This window comes from Octopus bimaculoides, chromosome 6 (assembly GCF_046866305.1).
Source record: "Octopus bimaculoides isolate indiv1 chromosome 6, ASM4686630v1, whole genome shotgun sequence".
Classification (NCBI taxonomy): domain Eukaryota; kingdom Metazoa; phylum Mollusca; class Cephalopoda; order Octopoda; family Octopodidae; genus Octopus; species Octopus bimaculoides.
Genome location: NC_142933.1, coordinates 2,348,968 through 2,372,967, shown reverse-complemented (window position 1 = coordinate 2,372,967; position 24,000 = coordinate 2,348,968). Strand labels below are relative to the sequence as shown.

The 24,000-nt window shown below is 35.5% G+C and overlaps 1 protein-coding gene across 3 annotated transcripts in view; it reads left to right on the top strand.

The window, feature by feature from the left end:
* The window catches only part of LOC106872072 (RNA-binding protein Musashi homolog 2), a 297,794-nt gene that overhangs the window by 266,159 nt on the left and 7,635 nt on the right, over positions 1–24,000 (top strand). For 2 of the 3 annotated variants that reach the window (XM_089353366.1, XM_089353365.1), the window contains one exon: positions 2,499–2,717. The exons of the other annotated variant lie outside the window; for it this stretch is intronic. In XM_089353366.1, the coding sequence (XP_089209492.1) occupies positions 2,499–2,717 (219 nt within the window). The remainder of the gene's footprint in view (positions 1–2,498; positions 2,718–24,000) is intronic. 3 annotated transcript variants of the gene reach the window in all.

Genomic DNA, 24,000 nt, shown 5'->3' with positions numbered 1-24,000 from the left:
TGTTTTATATTTTCTGTGTTACTCCACACACAGATCTTCCATTTACACACCATTATAGTTTAGACACCTGGAAATTTTTGGCTTCTTTTTGGTTTGTTTCCCTCCCGTTTTGTGTGTATGTATGTATATATATATATATATATATATATATATATATATATATATGTATATATATAATATTGACACCATGTGTGAATAAGACACAAACACACATTCCATCATGTGTATTTGTGTCTGTCCACTTCTCTTTCTGTCTATGTGTGTGTGTGTGTGTGTATAAAATCTTACATTCTGCTGTGAAATATCTAATTTTGAATTTAAGAGATGCCATAACCTAATATTTTCTAACCATGAACCCCTATTCATTGATTGTCTTATATATATATATATATATATATATATCAGATGTTTAAAATTTGGTTATTCCATTTAGATTCCAATTATGGTCCCTGTCATTTTTATTGTCATTGCTTTCAATAAATTCATTGGTTATAAAGTCAATGAAAGAGCTTGTGATCACTTGACTTGCTAGAAATAGCTGTCATCTTAAATCATACTCCACTGTCATAGAAAAATTATCAACATGTTGTATAATGCAGTCCTTGATATACAAAAAGGCAGTGAGGTTGTGGTTTATGTGTGTTTTGTCATAGATCTGCCTGATGAAAGTTGACTTGTGACATCAGAACTACTAAACAGACGTTATTTACCACTGAAACTCACATTAATAAAATATTCCTGTTGTGTTTTTAATCCTTTCATGGTACACTAACTTATAATGTACCAGTTATGTTCTGGTGTTGATTGGGGTTTCTCAAAACAAAGGCAACAGCTGCTGACTTAACTAATGGTTCTTCCATATTAAAGTATAGATGAGACTAAAAGGCCAGGAACTGCAGCGATTTTGTGAGGAATGGTGATCCCCAGATGTTATTAGCTTTCGAAGACGTAATAGGTGGAGTTGTGCCACACACTTTCTATAAATAACAGAATATCTGATCTGTCGATCATCTTGCCAAAAACTTCCTTCTGTGTTACACTTGTTACACGTATTTTGTGTTGTCATTGTTAGCTACATGTATGAACTGTGGGTACTTTTTCCATTTAGATACAGACAACCTATGATCTCTATATACTGAAAAATCATTATACCTTTGATCAGTAAATTTTTCTTTGATCAAGAATGAGAACACTTGGCTAGTTTCCTAATTTTCTACTGCTGAATATTTGTTTTATCTTTCTAGTCATTAGTAATGTAAGTGTATTAGTTCTTTTTCACAGCAGAAGTAGTGTGTATATTGATGTATATATATATATATATATATATATATATATACATACATGGAACCTGGTGCAGCCTTCTGGGTTGCCAGTCCTCGTTCAAACCATCCATCCCCATGCCAGCATGGAAAGCAGACGTTAAACCATGATGATGATGGCGTGCATGTTTATATATGTGTCCTTGTTTGTAGAAACAGGTAGAGAAAAACAAGTGTTCTGCTGAGTGACAATGATACGTTGGAGACATGAGTTTGGAAGAGAGGTTGATATACTGAGTAGAGGACTGATGCTTCATCTGAGGGAGAGAATATCATTTCTTGAACTGATCATATAGAAATGTGTGTGCGTTTGTGTGTGTCTGTGTGTGTGTAGGTTTCTGTACATATATATATGCATGCACAACTATAAAGATGTGTGTGTATATGTACACAGTACCTTACAACCATTGACATAATCTAGTGTTTATGGCATTGAAATTATCCTCTTGGGACACTTGTATATACTGTGTACCATTTGTTCCACAAAAGTCTGTTGTACAACAGTTAGTACCTGACACTGAAGCCATTTCTCTCTCTCATGTACACACATGAACATCTGTGTTCACACACACACACACACACACACACACACATGCACACACACTCTTATCAGATTCACTGAAGTATCACATATATTAATCAAAAGTAACATACACAGAAAAATATATATTGATACATGCAAACATAGATATATAAGCATACATGTATGCTTATATTTCCATTGGCAATTCATGAATTGCCAATGCTCCATCATGGCCTTAGACTTGGTAGCTCCAATGAACTAAAGCGCACATATACACATGTGGCCTACATATACTTACCTAAATATACAGGTGCACACACACACACACACACACACATACATCAACCAGTGCTCTCCATCAAAATGAAAACTAATGTTTAATTCACAAAACAATATTTCCTGACAAATGATTATTTTGCAAAAACACATCTGGTTTGTTGATAAAAAAAAATGATGTTAATGGTAATAATAATGATCATGATAATTTTAAAGAAAACAACAATAACACTGATGATGATGATGATGATAATAATATTGATATTAATAATAATAATAATAATAATAATAATAATAATCTACAATCATATTATATATAAAACGAAAGCCTGATTCCTTTATTTAATGGTATCATTTTGTCGTACTTGCTGTATTGGCAGGTTTCTCTAGTTTCGGCTATCTGCCAACCCCTACCCCAACACCGAGCGAGCGGCTACCCCATGCTTCCCCTGCATTCTACGCTGCTACAGAGATCTTCGGTGCAGCACCAGCCAGTCATGTGGCCGGTCATGTGACCTCTGCCATTCAAAGAACTGAGCCATCTCAACTGTCGATTAATAGTTCACCTTTACCCCGGGATTTCACTCATCGCACCACAGGTATAATATCGATTTAGATTTTATCACTAAATATCCCAGCCCCTCCCCGCCCCTTCCCCCCACCAAAATGTCTGCTTCTTTTTCACATTCTTTCGTTTTTATTCTCCGTACCCCATTCATTCATTCATGTCATCCTTTTTTATTTCATTATTTTTATTATTTTGGCCAAATTAACCCTCTTCAGGGTTTTGTTTTATCTTAACATTAATTCCATCCTCTTCATCATCCACCATTTCTCATTTCCCCTTCCCTGCCATATTTTTAGTTCTGTCTCATTTTTTGTATAGTAGGATAGTCTTTGGTACTTCATAATATATGTGTATATATATATATATATATATATATATATATATATATATATAAATGCATATATATATATAATTGTGGGTGTCTGTATGTGTATATATATATATATATATATATATATATATATATCATCATATATATACAAGCATGGAAAAACAGACATTAAACAAATGAATGTTCATATACACACATTCACACACACATTCAAATACACATACGGATGTATGTACATATATACGTGCATATGTGTATATATTAATGTACTCTGATGTATTAAGTACTCATTCTTTATTCTACAGCTTACAAACAGACATATGCACATGGATGTACATTTATACATTTGCAATTCACACACATACATTTTTGTCATGTGGTAGGCAAAACTGGATGAAATATCCAAAGATTTAAAGTTACATGCAACCAAACTTATGCTCAAATGTATCAAATTTTCTTTCAGTCTGCTGATGACTGTTGTCATGCATGAAACCCTCAACTAATGTTCTGTTGTCCTCTTTACCATATATGTAACAAATATGTATTTCACTCTACACAGGTCTAACACAATCTGTGTCAAACACTTATTTTTGAACCACAAAATAAATGATGTAAATGTAATACGTGTATGTATGTATGTATATATGTGTGCGTATATAGAGGGTGACATTTTATTCATGCATATTTAGTTTCCATTTTTGTTTTTAAAGTTATTTTTATTTATATTTACTGATATATGTTTTTACCTTATTTTTCTTTTGCATAAGATTTAGAGATTTGATGCATGCACCCTTTCCCAGAAAAGAAAAAAAAATAATAGAGATAATTCTTAAAATAGTTGCTTATGTGTTGAGGATACCAAATTCTGGTTTCCTGCTGAACAAATTCTAGAGAGTATTTATGACCACCATTAAACACCTTATCTCTAGTACTGGCACTACCAAACAAAACAATTTCAGTGAATAAATCAGGAAATTTTCCCCTACTTATTTTAAGATCAAAAATAATTAAAGACCAATGAATTGCCTACACTTCTGCAGGCACAAGCAAATCCAGCAACCGAAGCCAGTGAAAAAAAGGAATGTACATAAATAGCTTCCACTGCTTCTATCTGCTCTTTTGGCTGTTTTGCCAGTTTGTGAAAAGTGTAGAGATGCTGTAAAACCACATACTTCTCAACTGTTGTACAATAATTTTCATTGCCTGATTAGTATTTTAATTTACTCTGAAATAAAGCGAAACTGCTAACATTTAATGACCCTTTTCTCTGGTTTATATTATGGCAGCTTGTTTAAAGCCTGTTCTTTGCTATGGGTTGAGTTATCTCAATTATATTTAGTTGCGAACCACTTAAATAGATTGACTTAAAAATCAGTTTAGTTCTTAAGTCTATATAGTTAAATATTATAATTTTGTGTATTGGTGATAAAATATTATCATATAGGCGCAGGAGTGGCTGTGTGGTAAGTAGCTTGCTTACCAACCACATGGTTCCGGGTTCATTCCCACTGTGTGGCACCTTGGGCAAGTGTCTTCTGCTGTAGCCTCAGGCCGACCAAAGCCTTGTAAGTGGATTTGGTAGAAGGAAACTGAAAGAAGCCTGCTGTATATATGTATATGTGTGTCTGTGTTTGTCCCCCCAACATAGCTTGACAACCGATGGTGGTGTGTTTATGTCCCTGTAACTTAGCGCTTCGGCAAAAGAGACAGATAGAATAGGTACTAGGCTTACGAAGAATAAGTCCTGGGGTTGATTTGCTCGACTAAAGGCAGTGCTCGAGCATGGCCGCAGTCAAATGACTGAAACAAGTAAAAGAGTAAGTGTATATATAAAAATTTTCTTTTAAATTGTCCAGAAAAATAAAACCAAGTGTTAGATCTGTAATGATGATGAGGATAATAATAATAATATTAATAATATTAATAATAATTTGCATGCTTTTTTATGTTTTATAAAATTTGTATGCACACTCTTTTCTGTGTTTTAGCCATCTGGTATCTGGCCATACTTGCTGCCTTGCTATTTTATTAGATATATCATTACTGTTATTTTATCATTTAATTAACCCTTAATTGGGCCATAATATGTGTATGAAGCAAAGTCTGTGAATTTGGAATAATTAGGCAAAGAATAAAGCCTCTTGTCTCTGATTTTGTATAATCTAAAATCATTAGAAAATTATACTTTTATCATTTTAATAATAATAATAATTATTATTATTATTATTATGAGGGTGAATTGGTAACATATATTATTGTTAGTGAACTGACAGTCTTTAGAGTGCCAGGCAAATGTTTTGTGGCATTTGTCCTAGCTCTTTACATTCTGATTTCAAAGTTTACCAAGGTCAACTTTGCTTCCATCCTTATTGGGGTTGATAAAATAAAGTACTGTCAGGAATTGGCATCAATGTCATCAACTAACTCTTCCACTCAAAATTGCCAGCCTTGTGTCTAAATAAGAATGCAGTGGCTTAATCTTAGCTCTCACTCCTTCCATGTAGGTTTTTCTCCAACTCAGTATAACCATAGTTATGTAGTAAAAGCTTGGTTTACTGTTCTGAGTCCATATTTCTTACAAACTAAACCACTGTTGTGTTTATTTCTTTTTATTTGATATGGTAATTTGTAAATGAAAATCTTGAAAGGTTATAGATTTCTGATGAACCAACCACTGATTCATTGTATTTCTAATGGGAAGAGTCAGTAACTTGATACAGAACAAATATATCAAGGGACTTTGTAAAGCATTACTTTTTCTTTTATTACTGACATTTATTCCTTTCACTGATACTTAACTGTGAAAAGATACAAACACACACACACATATATATATACATATATATATATATATATATATATATATATATATATATATATATATATATATTTATGTACATATATATATATTTATATACACACATATTCATTCATTCGTTTGTTTTTGTCTGATTTTTCCATGCTTGCATGGTTTGGGCAAGTATATCTTATTGGAAACATTGTTTTACTACTGGATGCCTTTCATCTTACCTGCATTTCAAAGAAGGGATCTCTTATTCCATGCCTGTTCAAATGTAAAGAACCAGTTGACAGGCTTTTTTTTAATATCTGAAGCATGTAAGATATAAGCATGTGTGTGTGCATGCACACACATACACACACGTGATTATACACATACACAAACGTGTGTGTGTGTATAATCACATATACTCAACAATCTCCATACAGTTTCTGTTTACTAAATTCACTTAACTATACATATATATATATATGTGTGTGTGTGTGTGCAAACACACACACGTATGACAGATTTCCACACAGTTTCCTGGCTTTGTCAATCCCGAGGTTTGTTGTAATTAACTTAGTTAAGGTTCACACAGCAGGACTGAACCCAACAAATTTCTTTATCAAACAGCCGTAATTACGCCTGTGATGAAATTAGAGGAAAGAACCATCAAAATGAATAACTTTTCCATAAAGGATATAATACAAGATTATGATAGGTTTTGTTTTTAAATAGGAACACTTTTAAAACATAGCTTTACACCATGGAAATAGGGGCTGCCTCAGGCAGATCCCTATCCACAAGGTTAATTTTCGGGTTTGGTTTTGCTTTTTTTTTTTTTTTTTTCATTCTTTTCTTTTCTTTATTCGTTTGATTGATTGATTGATTGATTGTCACAAAAGATTGAGATGCTGCCACATCATCTCTAACCTTTTCCTTTCCTCCCACACATGTTACTTCCTCACAAATAATATTACAAAAACGTCACTAAATCTATCGGTTTTTTTCTTTTTTTTTATGATTGTAGTTTTCTGTATCACTGACATTTGAATGCATTACACACACACACACACACACACACACACATGACCATATAATATATATATGTGTGTATATAGAAATATACATACATGCATATATATATATATATATATATATATATATATATATATACACACATATACATACACACACACATACACACACACACATACACACACACATATATACACATATGTATACACATATATATACATACATATGTATACACACACACACACATATATATATATGTATGTACAGAGACAATAAAAGTACTCAATACATAATAGAAGAATAATGTCTGTTTGAAGCTGATGGTTCACTCCATTGCTACTCTGAGTTTCCTTTTTTTATGTGAGTGTTCAGGTGACAAAAGATGAACTCATCACTTCTAAGAAAAGATGAATTCATTGCTTTGTTGCCTGAACAACAATAATAATTATAATAATAATAATAATATTGGTGATGGTAAGAAAAAGAAACCAAGAAATTCCTAGTAGCTATGGAAACAACTTTCTTCAAATAGATGAGTAAACTTGCTGAGATTTTTTTTTTTTTTTAAATTTTTAGTTTTATTTTAATTATATTTTTTGCATTTGACCATTTTTGCTGTTCTTGTTGCTACTGTTGATATCGTTGCTATTGCTGTTGTTGTTGTTGTTGTTAGTATCATTGTTTTACTATTACTACATATTTTCTGTTCTGCAAAGCCAGTTCATTAACTCTGTAAAATTAACAATTCCAAAATAATTAGAATATATATAAAAAAAAAGAGGAAAAACTGTCTCACCTATAAATGGAGTTAAACTTAAAATTTGATTTAAAAAAAAAAAATTTGATAGAAACAAGAAAATAACTGCAACAAAATCTATTTTCAAAGAAAAAAAAATGTTTAAATTTGGTTTGTTTCTGGTAACAATCATTTTCCCTATGAATTTTTTTTTTTTTTTTTTTTTTTTTTTTTTTTTTTTTTCCTTTTTCCTTTTTGCTAAAGACCTTCGTGTGTTGCTGGTAGTTGTTTATCTCTGAGCCAGTCCTCATTAAACAGACCCATGATCCAAAAATATTTTTGCAAGAGGTCATTGTCCTTTTTAGTGGTATCAACATTATCCAATGTATCCTTCCTTTTTTTTTTTTTTAAAGTAGTTGGGTTTGATTTAAGGGAGATTTAGCTGCTATTTGTAGCATAGTGAGAGACCGTTTGTGTGCAAGGGAAATTATAGAAAATTGTGTTTGCTGATGTTTGTGTGTAGTTATACAGATGGGTGTGTGTTGAGTAGTAATGTCAGTATGTGTGTGTCTAGTTAAAACAGATGTGTCTCTAGTGCTGCATATATATGTGTGAATGTATGCATTGATCTACGTGTGCTTGTACCTATATAGATGCTTGTTTACCTCTGTATGTCTTGTATCTTCAGTGTATATGGAGAGAGTGAGAGACAAGGGGTAGGTTGTCTATAAATATAATTAAAGGCACTGTCTCTAGTTGATAATGATCTGTTCTATATATATCTTTGTTCTAAGGCCTATCAATAATAATATTTATTGTTAGCAATAAGAAGAGGAGTATAGTTGATTAGATTAACCCCAATATTTCACTGGTACTTATTTTGTTGACTCCAAAAGAAGGAAAGGTAAATAGATGTAAGTGAATACTGCAAGGCATTCAAAGGGATTTCTTACTTTGGCCCCTAAAATAGTAGATGGCGAAAGTTATGAAGTTAACTAAATTATCAAGACACCATCTATGAAACCTTCCCCACCAATATATCACTGGTACTTGCTTTATTGATCAACTGAGAGTAATCAAAATTAATGTCAATCAAAAATGAGTTGAACACAAAATGTTGAAGTAATTGAAATAGTATACAACTTGTCTGGTCAATGTTGTACTCTTTGTTTAGAGATAACAGGTGAGTAGCAAAATTTTTAAAGGGTTAGATTTGATTTACACACACACACACACACACACACACACATGAGCCCAAAGACAAAATTTGCCCATAAATTTCAATATTTTACTATAGATTTCAATATTTCTGTGGCACTAAAAGTAAATTAGGAATATCATTGTTATAGATGATATAACAAGAAGATTAAGAGTCTTCTTTGCAGCTAGATAAACAAGGGGGTATTGTAGATGACATTGTCATAATATTTGGGGTCTGTTTAAGGATAATTTAGCCAAAAATCTGGAGTCTGTTCCTCACAGCTAGAGGAAGGACATGTAAAGAAGTAGAAGACCAGGAAATGGGAGTGGTTGTCATTCATAGCAGGAGCAACACAGACATGTTTTTACCAGAACATCTGGGTTCTGCTCTTCACAGTTAAAGGATACAGGACATGTTGTAGATAACATAACTGGTAGATCAAGGAAAGGCCACTGCCCTTCACAGCTAAGAGAATGAAGACATGTAGTTCTACTCACAAATTCAGCAGCAAACACTTGTACATTTGAACACCAACCTGCTGCAACAGGAGGAACCCCCTTTTCTAAGAGAAAGGAGACCCTAATAAAGTTCCAGATGAACCAGCGAAGGAGTCTCTATGCAGTTGTTACTTTTGTGTAGCCTGAAATTAACTCAAGCAGACCTATGATCAACAGCATTCCAGCTATGACCATCTTATCTGGAGAATCCAGAACTATATCATCTGTGCCCATTTTTTAAGATGGCAATGTGTAATGTGAGAAATTTGGTTGCTATTTCTAACAGATCAAGCAAGCATACAGAAGCTTCCTTGTTGGTTTGTCTATAGATGATAGCCAAAGCTGCTAGAAATAATAATCAAATTCTATCAAATTCTATCTTTCTGTCTCAAAAGAAAGGAAGGACACGTTGAATAATGCAGTCATAGATATTAGTATTTTATAAAAAAAATTACAAGATGATCAAAGACTGGAATGCCAAGACTGCTCTATCATGGCTGATCTGGGGCTAAACAAGAACCTACATGATAAAAATGAAACCTAATGAAATAATTGCTGCTGTTAGTTCCACTTCTGTCTTGTTCCATTCTTATGGCACCTATCAATGGCCAAGTGGGATGGACCATTGAACAGCAATGCTTTATATACCGCTTCCTCTTTGTTTTATATTATTTAGTTCGATGAAGAATGGCAGCACCTCTGATGTACCTAAGGGATTCTGAGACAACCAGGAGGAAGTTATTCTCTTATAGGTGACCTGATCCGAATGCTTGTAACAGAGTAGGCTCTGCTAAAGGCACCCATGTTCCAGGTGATTCTAAAGGGAGCAACAGACATAAGTCAACCACTAAAGACATGCACAGTTGCTGCAGAAGGCTTTTATACAGCTTCCAGATACCAAAATTAACTTACAAGTCCTTGGTCAACCAATGCTATAGAAGACACCTGTTCAAATTCTGAAGTCATGCCTGCACTTTTATAATTTTATGTGAATTAATGGCTAAGGCGGTGCTTGTAATGGCTTATGGTCATTTTATATAGAAAATGTCTGCCATTAATCCTTTGTAATGTAAATCATGGAGTTATCTGTCCTTCAAGAATCATGAAATTGAGGTGGGACATCTTACTTTGTCAGACATTAATGCTTTAGATATAGATGTGTGTGTGTGTATTGTGTGCTTTTTATTTGTTGATAGGTTCAGCAAATTAAAGCACTCAATGTGTTTATGAGTTATATAATTTAGTATATTCTGAAGAAAAGAAAATAGGCAACAGCTTCTCAGCTTCGGTTGAGGCCCAAAATATAAGATTTGCAAGCTACATGATAACATCAATAGTGACACTGGCACGGAAAATCACTCAGTACTCATTGTGAAGAGGTTGACATAAAGAAGAGCATCCAGCCATTGAAAACTTGCCAAAGCAGATTCTGGAGCACAAAGCAGTCCTTGGGTCCATTGAATCCTTGTCAAACTGTCCAACCCACACCAGTATGGAACACAGATGTTGATGATGATGATGATGATGATGATATGTATAGGTATGATGATACAGACAGGAAAATAGAACTCAAAATATGAGTGTATATATTAAGCATAAGAAATTTTTATATTCAATGTTGCAATGTTGCAGAATAGTTGGTGGAAGTTATATACACATATATATATCCATATATATAATATATACACAATTATTGCATTAGCCTATGTAGAGGAGAAATTCTTTCAAGAAGTGTGTATACATATGTGGCAAGTAATTAGCTTTTAATTAATTTGAACAAATTAAATGAGGGATGAATATTCTCCTGGATAGGTTGGCTGTGTATGCTAGGTAACAGTCCCCTCGATACATAGAACTAAATAATATTCTGTCCAAAATTTCAAGAAAAAAAGGGAAAAGAAACTGGTTTTAACTAAAGGACAGTGAAAATTAGTTAAAATAACAAAAACAATTTATGGTACCTAATTTAGGAAGATGAAATGAACTCAGTTGCATGGTCACTTTGCAAATGACATACATGTGGTCCCAGTCTAGTTAGCTTCTTGAAAGAAGACTCTCTCAACAGGCTGGGTTGGCCTGTACGGATATTAAGCCACTGCCCATTTCTCCCTAATTATAACTTAGTCTTCAAAAAAATTACATTTCCTGTGAGATTTCTATTATCAGGAAACCACTCTACAAGTGCCAGTCTGAGTGTTTATATGATTAGATTACCAAAGACCTTGGTTCCAATCCACAGTTGAGGCTTTGTTGTGCATTAGGTAATAAGTACACTTCGATGTGTTTGTGGAGGCAATGAAGCAGCTTAATCACTGCTGTTCTCAGCAGGACACATTGAATAAAGCAGTCTAGCAGGGTATACATTGTCTAAATAGAAGACAAAATAGTCATGAATGGAATGCCTTTCATCACTGTTTACTTGATCAGGCCTGACTTGGGGGCTGAACAATAACAATGTGTGTTTAGCTTGCTGTCATAACGAAGAAATACTTGGTCCCAGAATATTTGGGATAGCTATGTGTAATAGACTGAAGACTTATATAGAGCAATAATCAACTTGTGCTCTCTATAACATGGGAATAGGGCTAAGCTTTGACTAATATGAAACTCCCTCTGCTTGAAACCTGTTGAAAATCCAAGAAATTGCTGGTAGTTTGAAAGTAGAGTAAAATAAACGAAAACTAATTTCTGTTGAGTGGGAGTCATTCATGGAACAATGGCTGGATTGATTGCTTGAACATTTCACCTCAGTCACCAAGGACATGACCAACTGACCAACCAGTAGACTCATCAAGTACCAAACATTTTTACTCAGGTACCAGTTCTTCAAGTAACACAGCAGCTACATGCAATTCTGGGACACACCTGTCGGCATTGTCAGTTAGGACACATGAAATAAGTAACCACAAAAGGCCAAAGGTAAGCAAGTAGTGGTCCATCTGCACCCAATACAGTTATTCATAGTTTTCTACAGGAGGGTAAAACTTTCTCCAGCAATGCACGCATTAAACTTGCGTGGTAATGATAGTGTTGTTTTATACTCAGAACATGAAATCTTTACATTGCATTAATGAGTATAGACTTAAAGGTCATTCCCTAAAATTCTGGTACAACTGTTTTATCCTTTAAACATGTTGAAGTCTCATCAGCAATCTAAGTTTACATTCCTTAAACAAGACACACCACTCTGCTAACTTGTGTAATATTGTTTGCTATGTTTGTCTTTATGGACAAGACACACCTTTAGGAAGTTTCTGGAGGGAAAGTTACTTGTTATTGCCAGGAATGTGGTACAAATAAATCCAAAGACCAAATCAGATTTCTTTTTACACAAAATGTTTTTTTACTAATTTACCTAACAACATCAGAAGGCAGAGTAAAAAGGCTGTAGAAAGATAAAATTTTGAATTGACAAGTCAACAAGAGGCCTCTATCTAGTCTGCTGCCTAATCTGCTAGAAACAGCAGCCAACTCTTCCCCAAATCATGCTAACTAAAAAAAAAAAATGAAAGGATACAATGGACAACATAGTCCCTGACATACAAGAGGGATGGCCAAGGTGGAATGCATTTGAATATAGTTTTGCTAAACAATAACTTCTATATCCCAGTAGATCCTATTTTGATTTGCCTTTCCTGTTTTCTTTCTTACTCTGCTAATTATGTGCTGTAGCCCACGAGGAGCACCCCAAGGGTTTTGTTTTCACCTCAGACAGTTCAGCTGTGATAATGCTGCACCTTTGAATTACACAATCCATGCAACAGACTTCTGCACAGTTTAATTTCCAATTTCATTCTAAATGCCTGAGACAACATAAGGATTTAGCCAGTATATATTATATATATATATATATATATATATATATATATATATATATATATATATATACATATATACATATATATGTGTGTTATAATTTAGAACAAACAGTGAGGTGTCATTATAGTACTTGGAGTTTCGAATGTCGGAGCTAAGAGCTACGTTGCATTCTCATCGGCTATTAATGGTAATAGATGCCATGAGAATGCATCTTAGCTCCAACATTCGAAACTCCGAGTACAATAATGACATCTTACTGTTTGTTCTAAATTATAACATATATAAATAATCCTCTATTATCTAATATCAAGGTCTCATTCTTTTGTCACTTTTTATTATTATTATTATTATTATTATTATTATTGTTATATATATATATATATATATGCATGCAATGGTGTACATTCTCATCATTCAGCCATTGCTGAATCCACGTAGAAAAACAACAAAATACAAAAGGCAGAAAGGCCATACATTTATATCAATATGCTGAGGATCCATAGGAAATGATTTAAAGAAGAGAAATTGACTGTCTATTTCTATATATTTTACCCTGTTTTCTTTGATTCTTCAGCATTTTGAGTTCAGATCCCACTAGGGCCCAGATTCAAGGGCCAGTATATCTATCCTTGTTTATCACTGATTCATTTATCACTGATCCAGAATAACACATTCAGTATAGTGAATGTGTTATGCTTATTATAAATTGATCTGTATAACACAGGTCAGTGGACAGTCCTAGATTCTGCCTCAATCACAACAGCACACCCAAGCAACCATTCACAATGCTTGGGACCACTTGATGTCGCAACAAAACCTATTTTCCCTATATGTTCTACTTTTTTTTTTTCCATTGAATTGAACACCTATGATAAACAAGGATAGGTGTACCTGTCATACAGTTAAGTCAACTCAGTTGACAGTACCCTAACAACTGTCTGGCCTAGCAACACAGTCATGTACAATTTTCACCATCATTATTAAAGAGGTGAAGCTGCATAATGACTGAATGAATGGTGGAAAAATTATTGTGCAGTTTTCACTTAGATTCAGAGTTCAAATCCTACCGAGTTTAACAGTCAACACTCATCCTTCTTATGTCACTAAGTACCAGTCATGTAATGAGGTTAACTTCATTAAGTATACCCTGTGAAGAAAGAGTCTTCAGCTTTTGTTAGAAACTATTATGATATTTGAAAGTGCAGTGGATTGATTAAATCATTAGAACGTTACGTAAAATGCCTTGTGGTGTTTTTTATGGCATTCTGGAGTTCAAATCTTGCCACGGTCAACTTTGATCTTTTGTCTTTCATGTCTCAGTGAAACCAATATTCTGCTTTTGTAATGTTTATCCTACTTCCGTCAATGAGAGCTCACTCATTTCATTAATGTGGTGGCAATGTACTCCAGCCACTGTGTTGCATCACACATTAGGGTCTCATCATTTGATGGAGATTTGGGCAGCATTACCAAATCAGAGAGAGAAAATAAGAACCAACACCAACATTTGTTAAAGATAAAAACGTTAGTCTGTCCCGAGTGTCCAGGCCAATTAGGCCAAAACTCATCTCAGTTGCTGAGGTTTTTAACACATAAAAGCCTTTTAGTGCTTTCTCTGAATCTCCCAATCTTATTAAAAACTACAGATTTTGAGCAAATGCTGTTAATCCTGAAAATATAACTATTGCATGAATTTGGATTGAATTTACATTCTTAATGTAGTTTTTACCTACTCTCATATCACTTTTACTTGCCAAAAGAATTCCTACATCTCCATTTCAAGGTGTTATAAGACACATCAATTTAGTGTTATTGAACCTTATAGCAATAGTTGTGTTACCCTCATAAACCCATCAATATACAAGGATCTTTCATTTATGTTATATCAGTAAATGTTCTCTTGTTGTTTTGTTAACCGTTGCCATTCAATGCAGTATCAGCTGTGGTAACCCCACTCCTGCTGAGAATCAATAAATGGCACTGAAATACTACTCATTCTCTTTCACGAATTAAATGATTAATAAATAGTCCTTTCTACTCTAGGCACAAGGCCTGAAATTTGGAGAGGAGGGGGCTAGCTGATTACATCAACCCCAGCACTCCCCTGCTACTCATTTTATCGACCCCGAAAGGATGAAAGGCAAAGTTGACCTCAACAGAATTTGAACTTAGAACATAAAGACAGACAAAATGTTTAGCAGCATTTTGTCTCGTGTGATGAGGACTCTGTCCACTTGCTGCCTTAAATCATTAATAAATAATATCGCTAAATTCTAACTCACCGCTTGCAGTGTTAATAACTATTTTATTCTTGAAAATCAATAGAAGAAAAAAAAAATTGGGGACATTCAGAAAAAAATTATATACTTGGTGAAAACAGTAAGTTCTTTCTAAAATGAGGTTAGCCTCTGTTTCTTGCGCAGAAAAGTGCTTGTGGATCTTTGTGATAGAGGACTTTAAGGGTTAAGCACCTGAAGGTCCAAGTTTCCTTTCTGAAAAGGACACAAGTGTGTTGCAGGTTTATCTCCCAACTGCTGCTTTTGGTACTCATTTACAGCTGAGTGGACTTGGGAAACATGAAGGGCCTTGATCAAGGACACATTGCACAGTACAGTCTTGGAATAGAACCTATAACTTTACAATTGCGAGCCCAATACCCTAACCACTAAATTACTTATCTTCATTTGACTGGTGCTTCACTTAATGACTGGGATGATGAAAGACAGTTGAACTCAAAATCTAAGAGTCAGAACAATTACCACAAGGCATTTATCTACTACTCAAGCCTAGTAGTCAACTGCTGCTGAAATGTGGACCAAGATAGGAGTGGCTGTGTGGTAAGTAGCTTGCTTACTAACCATGTGGCACCTTGGACAAGTGGCTTCTATTATAGCCTCGAGCTAACCAAAGCTTTGCGAGTGGATTTGGTAGACGGAAACTGAAAGAAGCCCATCGTGTGTGTATTTGTCCTCCAACATCACTTGACAACTAATGTCGTTGTCTTTACGTCTCCATAACTTAGCGGTTTGGCAAAAGTGACTGATAGAATAAGTACTAGGCTTACAAAGAATAAGTCCTGGGGTCAGTTTGCTCGACTAAAGGCGGTGCTCCAGCATGGCCGCAATCAAATGACTGAAACAAATAAAGGAATATGTTGTGTGTATTGATTAAATAAAACTCGTCCCGTTCACTAATAGTTTGGTGCCTTTACTCTGAAGTTGGAAACTGCTACCAAATTGATTGATATCCCAAAACGAAGTTCCTACTATCAAGTTTCTTTAACCTTTTCTGTCACCATATTTCTCTTAAAATTCCTCACCTTCATTTCAATTAATTTTGAAAATGATGAAGAATTTAGTAAATAACTTTATCATTAAGCTGGTGTGAGCAATGAGCTGACAGAATTACTGTTGGAGAAAATGCATTCTGATTCTTTACTTCCTGAGCTCAAATCTCACTGAGGACAACTTTGCCTTTCATCGTTTCAAGGTCAATAACAAAGTACCGCTCAAGTCCAGAGGTCAATAGCATCACCTACTTCCCATCTCAAAATCACTGGATTTATGCTCGAATCTGAAACCATTATTAAGTTATTTCAAGCATTAACAAGAGATTTCAGTGGAATTTCATCAAAATAGAAAATTTGCATGAGAGAACCAGGGATGACCTCAGATGAGTTGGTCTTAAAAGGTGCCTCTGTATGGTCAGCTGATCTGCTAGAAATAACAGCTGTATTCAACTCACATTCTACAGTCTTAAAACAAAAAGAATGCATGCGTTACCCAATGTAGAGATGGTCATGTTTGAAAATACCTTTTATCACAGATCTGATATAAAGTTAAACAGCAGCATTTATCTGGTTATGTCAACCAATATGTCAGCACAGTTATATCTAGTTATGTATGTGTAAAACTTTTGATTGCAACTTGTGGTTGGAGTAGAATATGAAAAAAACCTGTATGAAAACCTATGTACATGTTTCAATGAAGACGGTTCTGAAGAGATTCCTATATTAACACAATACACATGCAGAGGGTTCTATGGGCTTACCTTACCTACAAGATAAAACAGTTATATTTCTTTAATTATAAATTATTCTTTATAAAAGACATCTAAGGAAGTTTTATATACTAGTTGCTTACATTGGACAATATAAGTCCTGATACATACATATTTATATTTTTTCCAACATGAAATTTCTGTGCATTTTCCTTCTTTTTATATTTTTTACTACAATTCACCACGTGGGATTTTTTCTCAGTGTCGATGGACTGGCCCCTGTGCAGGTGGCACGTAAAATACACCATTTCGAGCGTGGCCGTCGCCAGTACCGCCTGACTGGCCTTCATGCCGGTGGCACATAAAAGCACCCACTACACTCTTGGAATGGTTGTCGTTAGGAAGGGCATCCAGCTGTAGAAACTCTGTCAAATCAGATTGGAGCCTGGTGTAGCCATCTGGTTTCACCAGTCCTCAGTCAAATCGTCTAACCCATGCTAGCATGGAAAGTGGACGTTAAACGATGATGATGATGTTTGTATATATAAATCCATCACTAACAAGAGATTACGATTCAATAACATGCACCAAGCTTTGGCTAATTACTTGAAGTGCCAATGTAGTCACAAGCAGACATAAACTTCTTTTCACCCCCCACCCCACCCTTGACCTAATGCAGCGTCAGGGATGCAACAGGTTGAGAGAGGAAGAGAGTAGCGCCACCACTAGGCTGGTATTCATTCTCAAGTGAGGCAACTGGAGAAATGTGAAATGGAATGCCTTGCTGAATGACACAATACACCAGCCCGGCCAGAAATCAGACCCTTGGCCCTGTAATCAGTGAGTCAGCCACTTGGCCACCACCCAGAGGCTTCTTTATCTTTTGCTGTTTACTCGTTTTAGTCATTAGACTGCAGCCATGCTGGAGCACTGCATTAAAGAATCTTTAGTTGAATAAATCACCCTCTGTACTTACTTTCTTTTTTTCTTTTAAGCTTGGTAATTATTCGATCAATCTCTTTTACCAAACTGCTAAGTTACAGGGATGTAAACACACCAACACCAGTTGTCAAACGATGGTAGGGGACAAACACAGACAAGAGACACACACATTGTAGTGTGTTGTATACAATAAGTTCATTATATAATATATAAGTATATATATATGTACGTGTATATATGATGGGTTTCTGTCTACTAAATCCACTCATAAAACTTTGGTCAACCCAAGGTTATAGTAGAAGACACTTGCCCAAGATGCCATACGGTGGGACTGAACCTGGAGCCATGTAGTTGAGAAGTAATCTTCTTACTACACAGCCACATCCGCACCTATATGTGTGTGTGTATATATATATATATATATATGTGAGTGTGTGTATTGTATATATACATGTATGTTGTATTGAATATATATATATATATATACAACAAAAAATAACCATCTCATATCACCCCACATAACATGAGTAGCTCACCAGATCCCTTGTGAGAGTTCCAAATGCAAGACCTCGCTGAAGAGCTCTCCTGGCTAAGGCACGTAAAAAGAAGGACTGGGTTTCATAAGTCTGACCTTTCTCTTTGAGGCTGGAAAATATTTTAGCTTCCATTTGCTTCTTGCTCTCAACAAAACTCACTTGAAACAATAGAGTGCTGCTCTCACATATGGTACGATAGCTTTACTGTTTGAACATTTTAGACTGAATCCAGAGAAAACCCACTCAACTGATTGACCTGAATTCACTCACAAAAACACTCCCATTTCTGGCCCACAGTTGTGCTGTGTCTCCTCTATATACCTTTTCTTTTGTTACTACAGTGAGCTCTGCTTTTTCTGAACTAGTTCGTCATGTGCTACTTCGACTCCCAACTCTCTCCCCAGCTCTACCCCCAGTCCATTCTTCTCTTCAGAACTTTGGCATTCTGTTGTTCCCTACTTGCACATGTCTTTCCTACAGTCAATAACTTGCAACAGTAGAGGCCCTGGGCACAGCCTCAGTCCTCAAACTAATGTGAAAAGGAAGAAAACTCAGTGAATCCCCTTATAATGACACAGAACTTTTCCACTTTGTTCTTACTTTAGCTACTGTGCATTTGGAACACTTGCCTTCATTACCAATTCAATAAATGTAAGTAACAGAATCTGTCAACTACTTCAAGAGAACCTACTAAACATCTGAAATAATATATTTCTTTGGTGCTCTTGCTGCTTACTCTTCTTCTGCCTTTCTTTCATACGAAATCTTTCTTCTCTATTAGTCTGCATGATCCCCTGCATTTTTTTAATTTTTATTCTTGTGCAACCATACTTCCTACCTGCTCCTTTTCTGCATTTTTAGCATTGGATTCTACGTCTGTCCTTGATAGAAGTAGAGTTTTCTTTCCTGATTATTAAAACTCTTGTTTTTGATTTACTTTGATGTTTCTCTATTCTAGGCTTTGGCTTCTATACAGTTCTATATTTAAGAGATGAGGAATTATTTACATTATTTACATTTGACGGATATTTGTCCTCATTTTGTTGCTAACATGTTTCGGCTGATATACCCTCCAGGCTTCATCAGGTGTATTGCGGAAATTTCAAACCTTGGTTCTCATTCCTAAGGTTTTTTTCTTTCTTTCGATGTTGTTATTATTATTATTCAGGTCACTGCCTGGAATCGAACTCGGAATCTTGGTGTTAATAGCCCACGGGCATATGGTGTAGTGATTAAGAGCGCGGGCTACTAACCCCCAGCAAGATTCTGAGTTCGATTCCAGGCAGTGACCTGGATAATAATAATAATAATAATAATAATATCGAAAAATACCTTCGGAATGAGAACCCAGGTTCGAAATTTCCCCAAGTCACCTGATGAGGGCTGGAGGGTATATCAGCCGAAACGTTGTGTTAACAAACAAGATGAGGACAAATATCTGTCAAATGTAAATTTGGCTTCTGTGTTTGGAATTTCTTCTCTAATTCTTTGACAGATTCAGCCATAAGAATGACATCATGAGTATACAGTTGTTCCTACACAGTCTTAAGCTCATCTGTTATGATCCAATAGTGGGCAGAGAACTGAGCTAAATTCTTTGTTGCACTTGCTCTCATCTTGTACATGACATCTCTGTAATAGCTTGCATATATATATATATATATATATATATATACATATATATATATATATATATAAAGTGGTTGGCATTAGGAAGGGCATCCAGCTGTAGAAACCAAGCCAATAGATGTGGCCCCTGGCCATACCAGCTCCTGTCTAGCCGACCAACCCATACTAGCATGGAAAGCAGATGTTAAACGATAATGATGATGATGATATCTGTGTATCATCATCATCATGTAATATCCGTTTTCCATTCTAGTATGGGTTGGATGGCTAGACAGGAGCTGGCAAGGCCAGGGGGGCCACACCCAGTCCCCTCGTCTTGTTTTGGCTTGGTTTCTATGGCTGGATGCCTTTCCTAATGCCAAACACTTTACAGAGTGAACTGGGTACTTTTTATATAGCACCTTGGTTCTAGGATATCAATTCTGTCATGGTAGGCAGGCCTTCTTGAGGACAGCAATGTGCTGCATATCACAGTCCTGTGTCATCTTCTTAAGGCTCAGCATTTTAAGATGAATCTTCAATACTTCATCCCATGTCTTCCTGGGTTTCTCTCTTCCACAACTTCCCTCTTCTTTATGCAACTGTCCTCATCCATCCACATTTCATGACCAAACCAGCACAGTCTTCTCTCTTGCACACAGCATACAATTCCCTTTATGCCTAACTCCTCTCTCAATACAGTAGTATTCTGTTGCACATCCAGCAGAGCATACCAGCTTCATTCCTCTCTAGTCTTCTCATATCCTCCTACCATGTAGCATTGCAGTTTATACATATATCCATTATACAATCTTCCTTTCACTTGGAGAGTGGGGCCTTTGGTTGCCAGAAAACTTGTCCAAGATGCTGGAAAATGAGATTGAACATCTTAACCACACAGCCAAGTTTGCATTCAGTTGATATATAAACACAGTAAAAGCCACTAATTCTGATCACTTTAGGACAGGACCTTTTAGATAACAATAACCATGTGGTAACATTAAACAAAAGAAATATGAATATGCTTAGTGTGTTTGAGACTCATGAATTTTGATAACATTAATCTTGATTATAATAATATGCAGCCTCCACTAAAATACACATACACACCATTTTTTTGTCTTTACGAAGATGGTATAGATTAGATGAGATTTCGTGATGCCAAACCATTTTGTCTTGCAGTTAAGGTACTTTATCCTATGATTATTTGCACATTGAACTGCCAAATTGTGAGAGAGACCATCTTTATGCATGTGAAGATGTGTGGCAAAAAAATGCATTCATAGATAAACATATATGTATACATACAGGGTATCCCAGAAGTCACTGATGGGTTTCAATTTTTAATAACTTCCTTTACTTTACAAATAAATGCATGAAATTTTGATACGATATAAAGGACATAATGGAAATTAATATGCACAAGTCAAATTTTGCAACACCACTACATCACATTAAAAATGACCATTTAAATGGCAGCCAGTTTCAGCTTCGCACACTTGTGCCCTTTCCAAAACTTGTACCATAACACCGTCAAGAGTTTCAGACCCCACTTCTCTGATTTCTCTATTGGTTTGCTGTCATTTGCTTGCAGTCCACTGTGAAATCATATCTGGACTTTTTGATATGGTGTGCAATTTCTGTAAATGAAAGACTTAATCATACAGCGTAATTTCTTTGCAGTTCTCCATGTAACCACGTCTGGGTTGTTTGTTGTTTGATTGACCGGGAGAGTATTATCTTGCTAAGAAAAAAGTTTGGATTGGTGCCAGGAAGGGTATGCAGGCATAAAAACACTACCCCAACATACTCTTGGGTAATTCATGCAAGCATGAAAAAGTAGACTTTAAAACAATTATGATATCATGAACATAATTTAATGTACATGTTCAATGCTGGCATGGATTAGACTACAGAAGCACACACACACTTATATATGCTTCATTTCACTATTTATATTGGCATTATACATTTTTCTGATAATCAGGAGTTTGTCAGACACCATAATAAACATCATGTGGTATAACAACCGATTGATACAAAACTTAAAGAAATACTTGCATAAATACTCGCCTTATATTTAATTAATTTGGCTGCAGTCATTCATTGAACTACATTCAATGTTTCTTGGATATTTTTTTTTTTGGGAAATCATATGCCTATTACTTAAACTCATTGACCTTTATAGGTCAAGAAAGTCACTTTTTCATGTAAAGGGACACAATTCAATACATTGTTTTATACATGAATGTTCACATACATATTTATAGATATATGAATACTTTGGGATTTTCATATAATTTCCATTTCCTAAATTCTATTCATATATTGATGCTGAGAAATGTGTGGTCAAACAGCAACCCCATGCAGGAGCAGTAGACATTATGTATTTGTGTGTGCGTATATGTGTTTATGTATGGTCACATGCATTTTCATCTATATGTTGTTTGTGAATATGTAGTACATGTCAGCATACAAACAAACACATGCATAGTTTTATGTATATTATACATACATACATTCATATATATATATATATATATATATATATATATATATATATATATATATACATACAAACACATTTTTATATATATATTTACATATACACACATTTACATATATATATATACAACAGGCTTCTTTCAGTTTCCATCTACCAAATCAGGCTATAGTAGAAGACACTTGCCCAAAGTGCCATGCAGTGGGACTGAACCCAGAACCATGTGGGAAACAAGCTACTTAGCAGACTGCCACTCCTGCACCTATAAATAAATATATATATATATATATATATATATATACATTTATATATCATCATCATCATTGTTTAACGCCTGCTTTCCATGCTGGCATGGGTTGGACGATTTGACTGAGGACTGACGAGCCAAGTGGCTGCACCAGGCTCCAATCTGATCTGGTAGAGTTTCTACAGCTGGATGCCCTTCCTAACGCCAACCACTCCAAGAGTGTAGTGGGTGGTTTTATGTGCCACCGGCGTGAGAGCCAGTCCAGCAGCACTGGCAACGGCCACATTCAAATGGTGTGTTTTACGTGCCACCTGGACAGGAGCCCATCCAGTGGCACTGGCAACGACCTCACTTGAATATAAGTGCCACCAGCATGGAAGCCAGTCAGCTGCTCTGGCAACAATCATGCTCGGATGGTGCTCTTAGTACTCCACTAGCACGGATGCCAGTCATCGAATTTGATTTCGATTTCGATTTCACTTGCCTCAACAGGTCTTCGCAAGCAGAGTTTAGTGTCCAATGAAGGAATGGTACGCGTAAGTGGGCTGGTTACACCCCTGGCATAGGCCACGGGTTATGGTCTCACTAGCTTGCCGAGTCTTCTCACGCACAGCATATTTCCAAAGGTCTCGGTTAGAAGTCATCGCCTCGGTGAGGCCCAATGTTCGATGGTCGTGCCTCACCACCTCATCCCAGGTCTTCCTGGACCTACCTCTTCCACAGGTTCCCTCAACCGCTAAGGTGTAGCACTTTTTCACACAGCCATCCGCATCCATTCTCGCCACATGACCATACCAGCGATATATATATATATATATATATATATATATATATATATATACTCTTTTACTTGTTTCAGTACAAACACAGATATACACACACACACATACATATATATGACAGACTTCTTTCAGTTTCCATCTACCAAATCCACTCACAAGGCTTTGGTTGGCCTAAGGCTATAGTAGAAGACACTTGTCCAAGGTGCCATGCAGTTGGACTGAACTCATAACCATGTGGTCGGGAAGCAAGCTTCTTGCCACACAAACACACCTGTCCATATATATATATATAT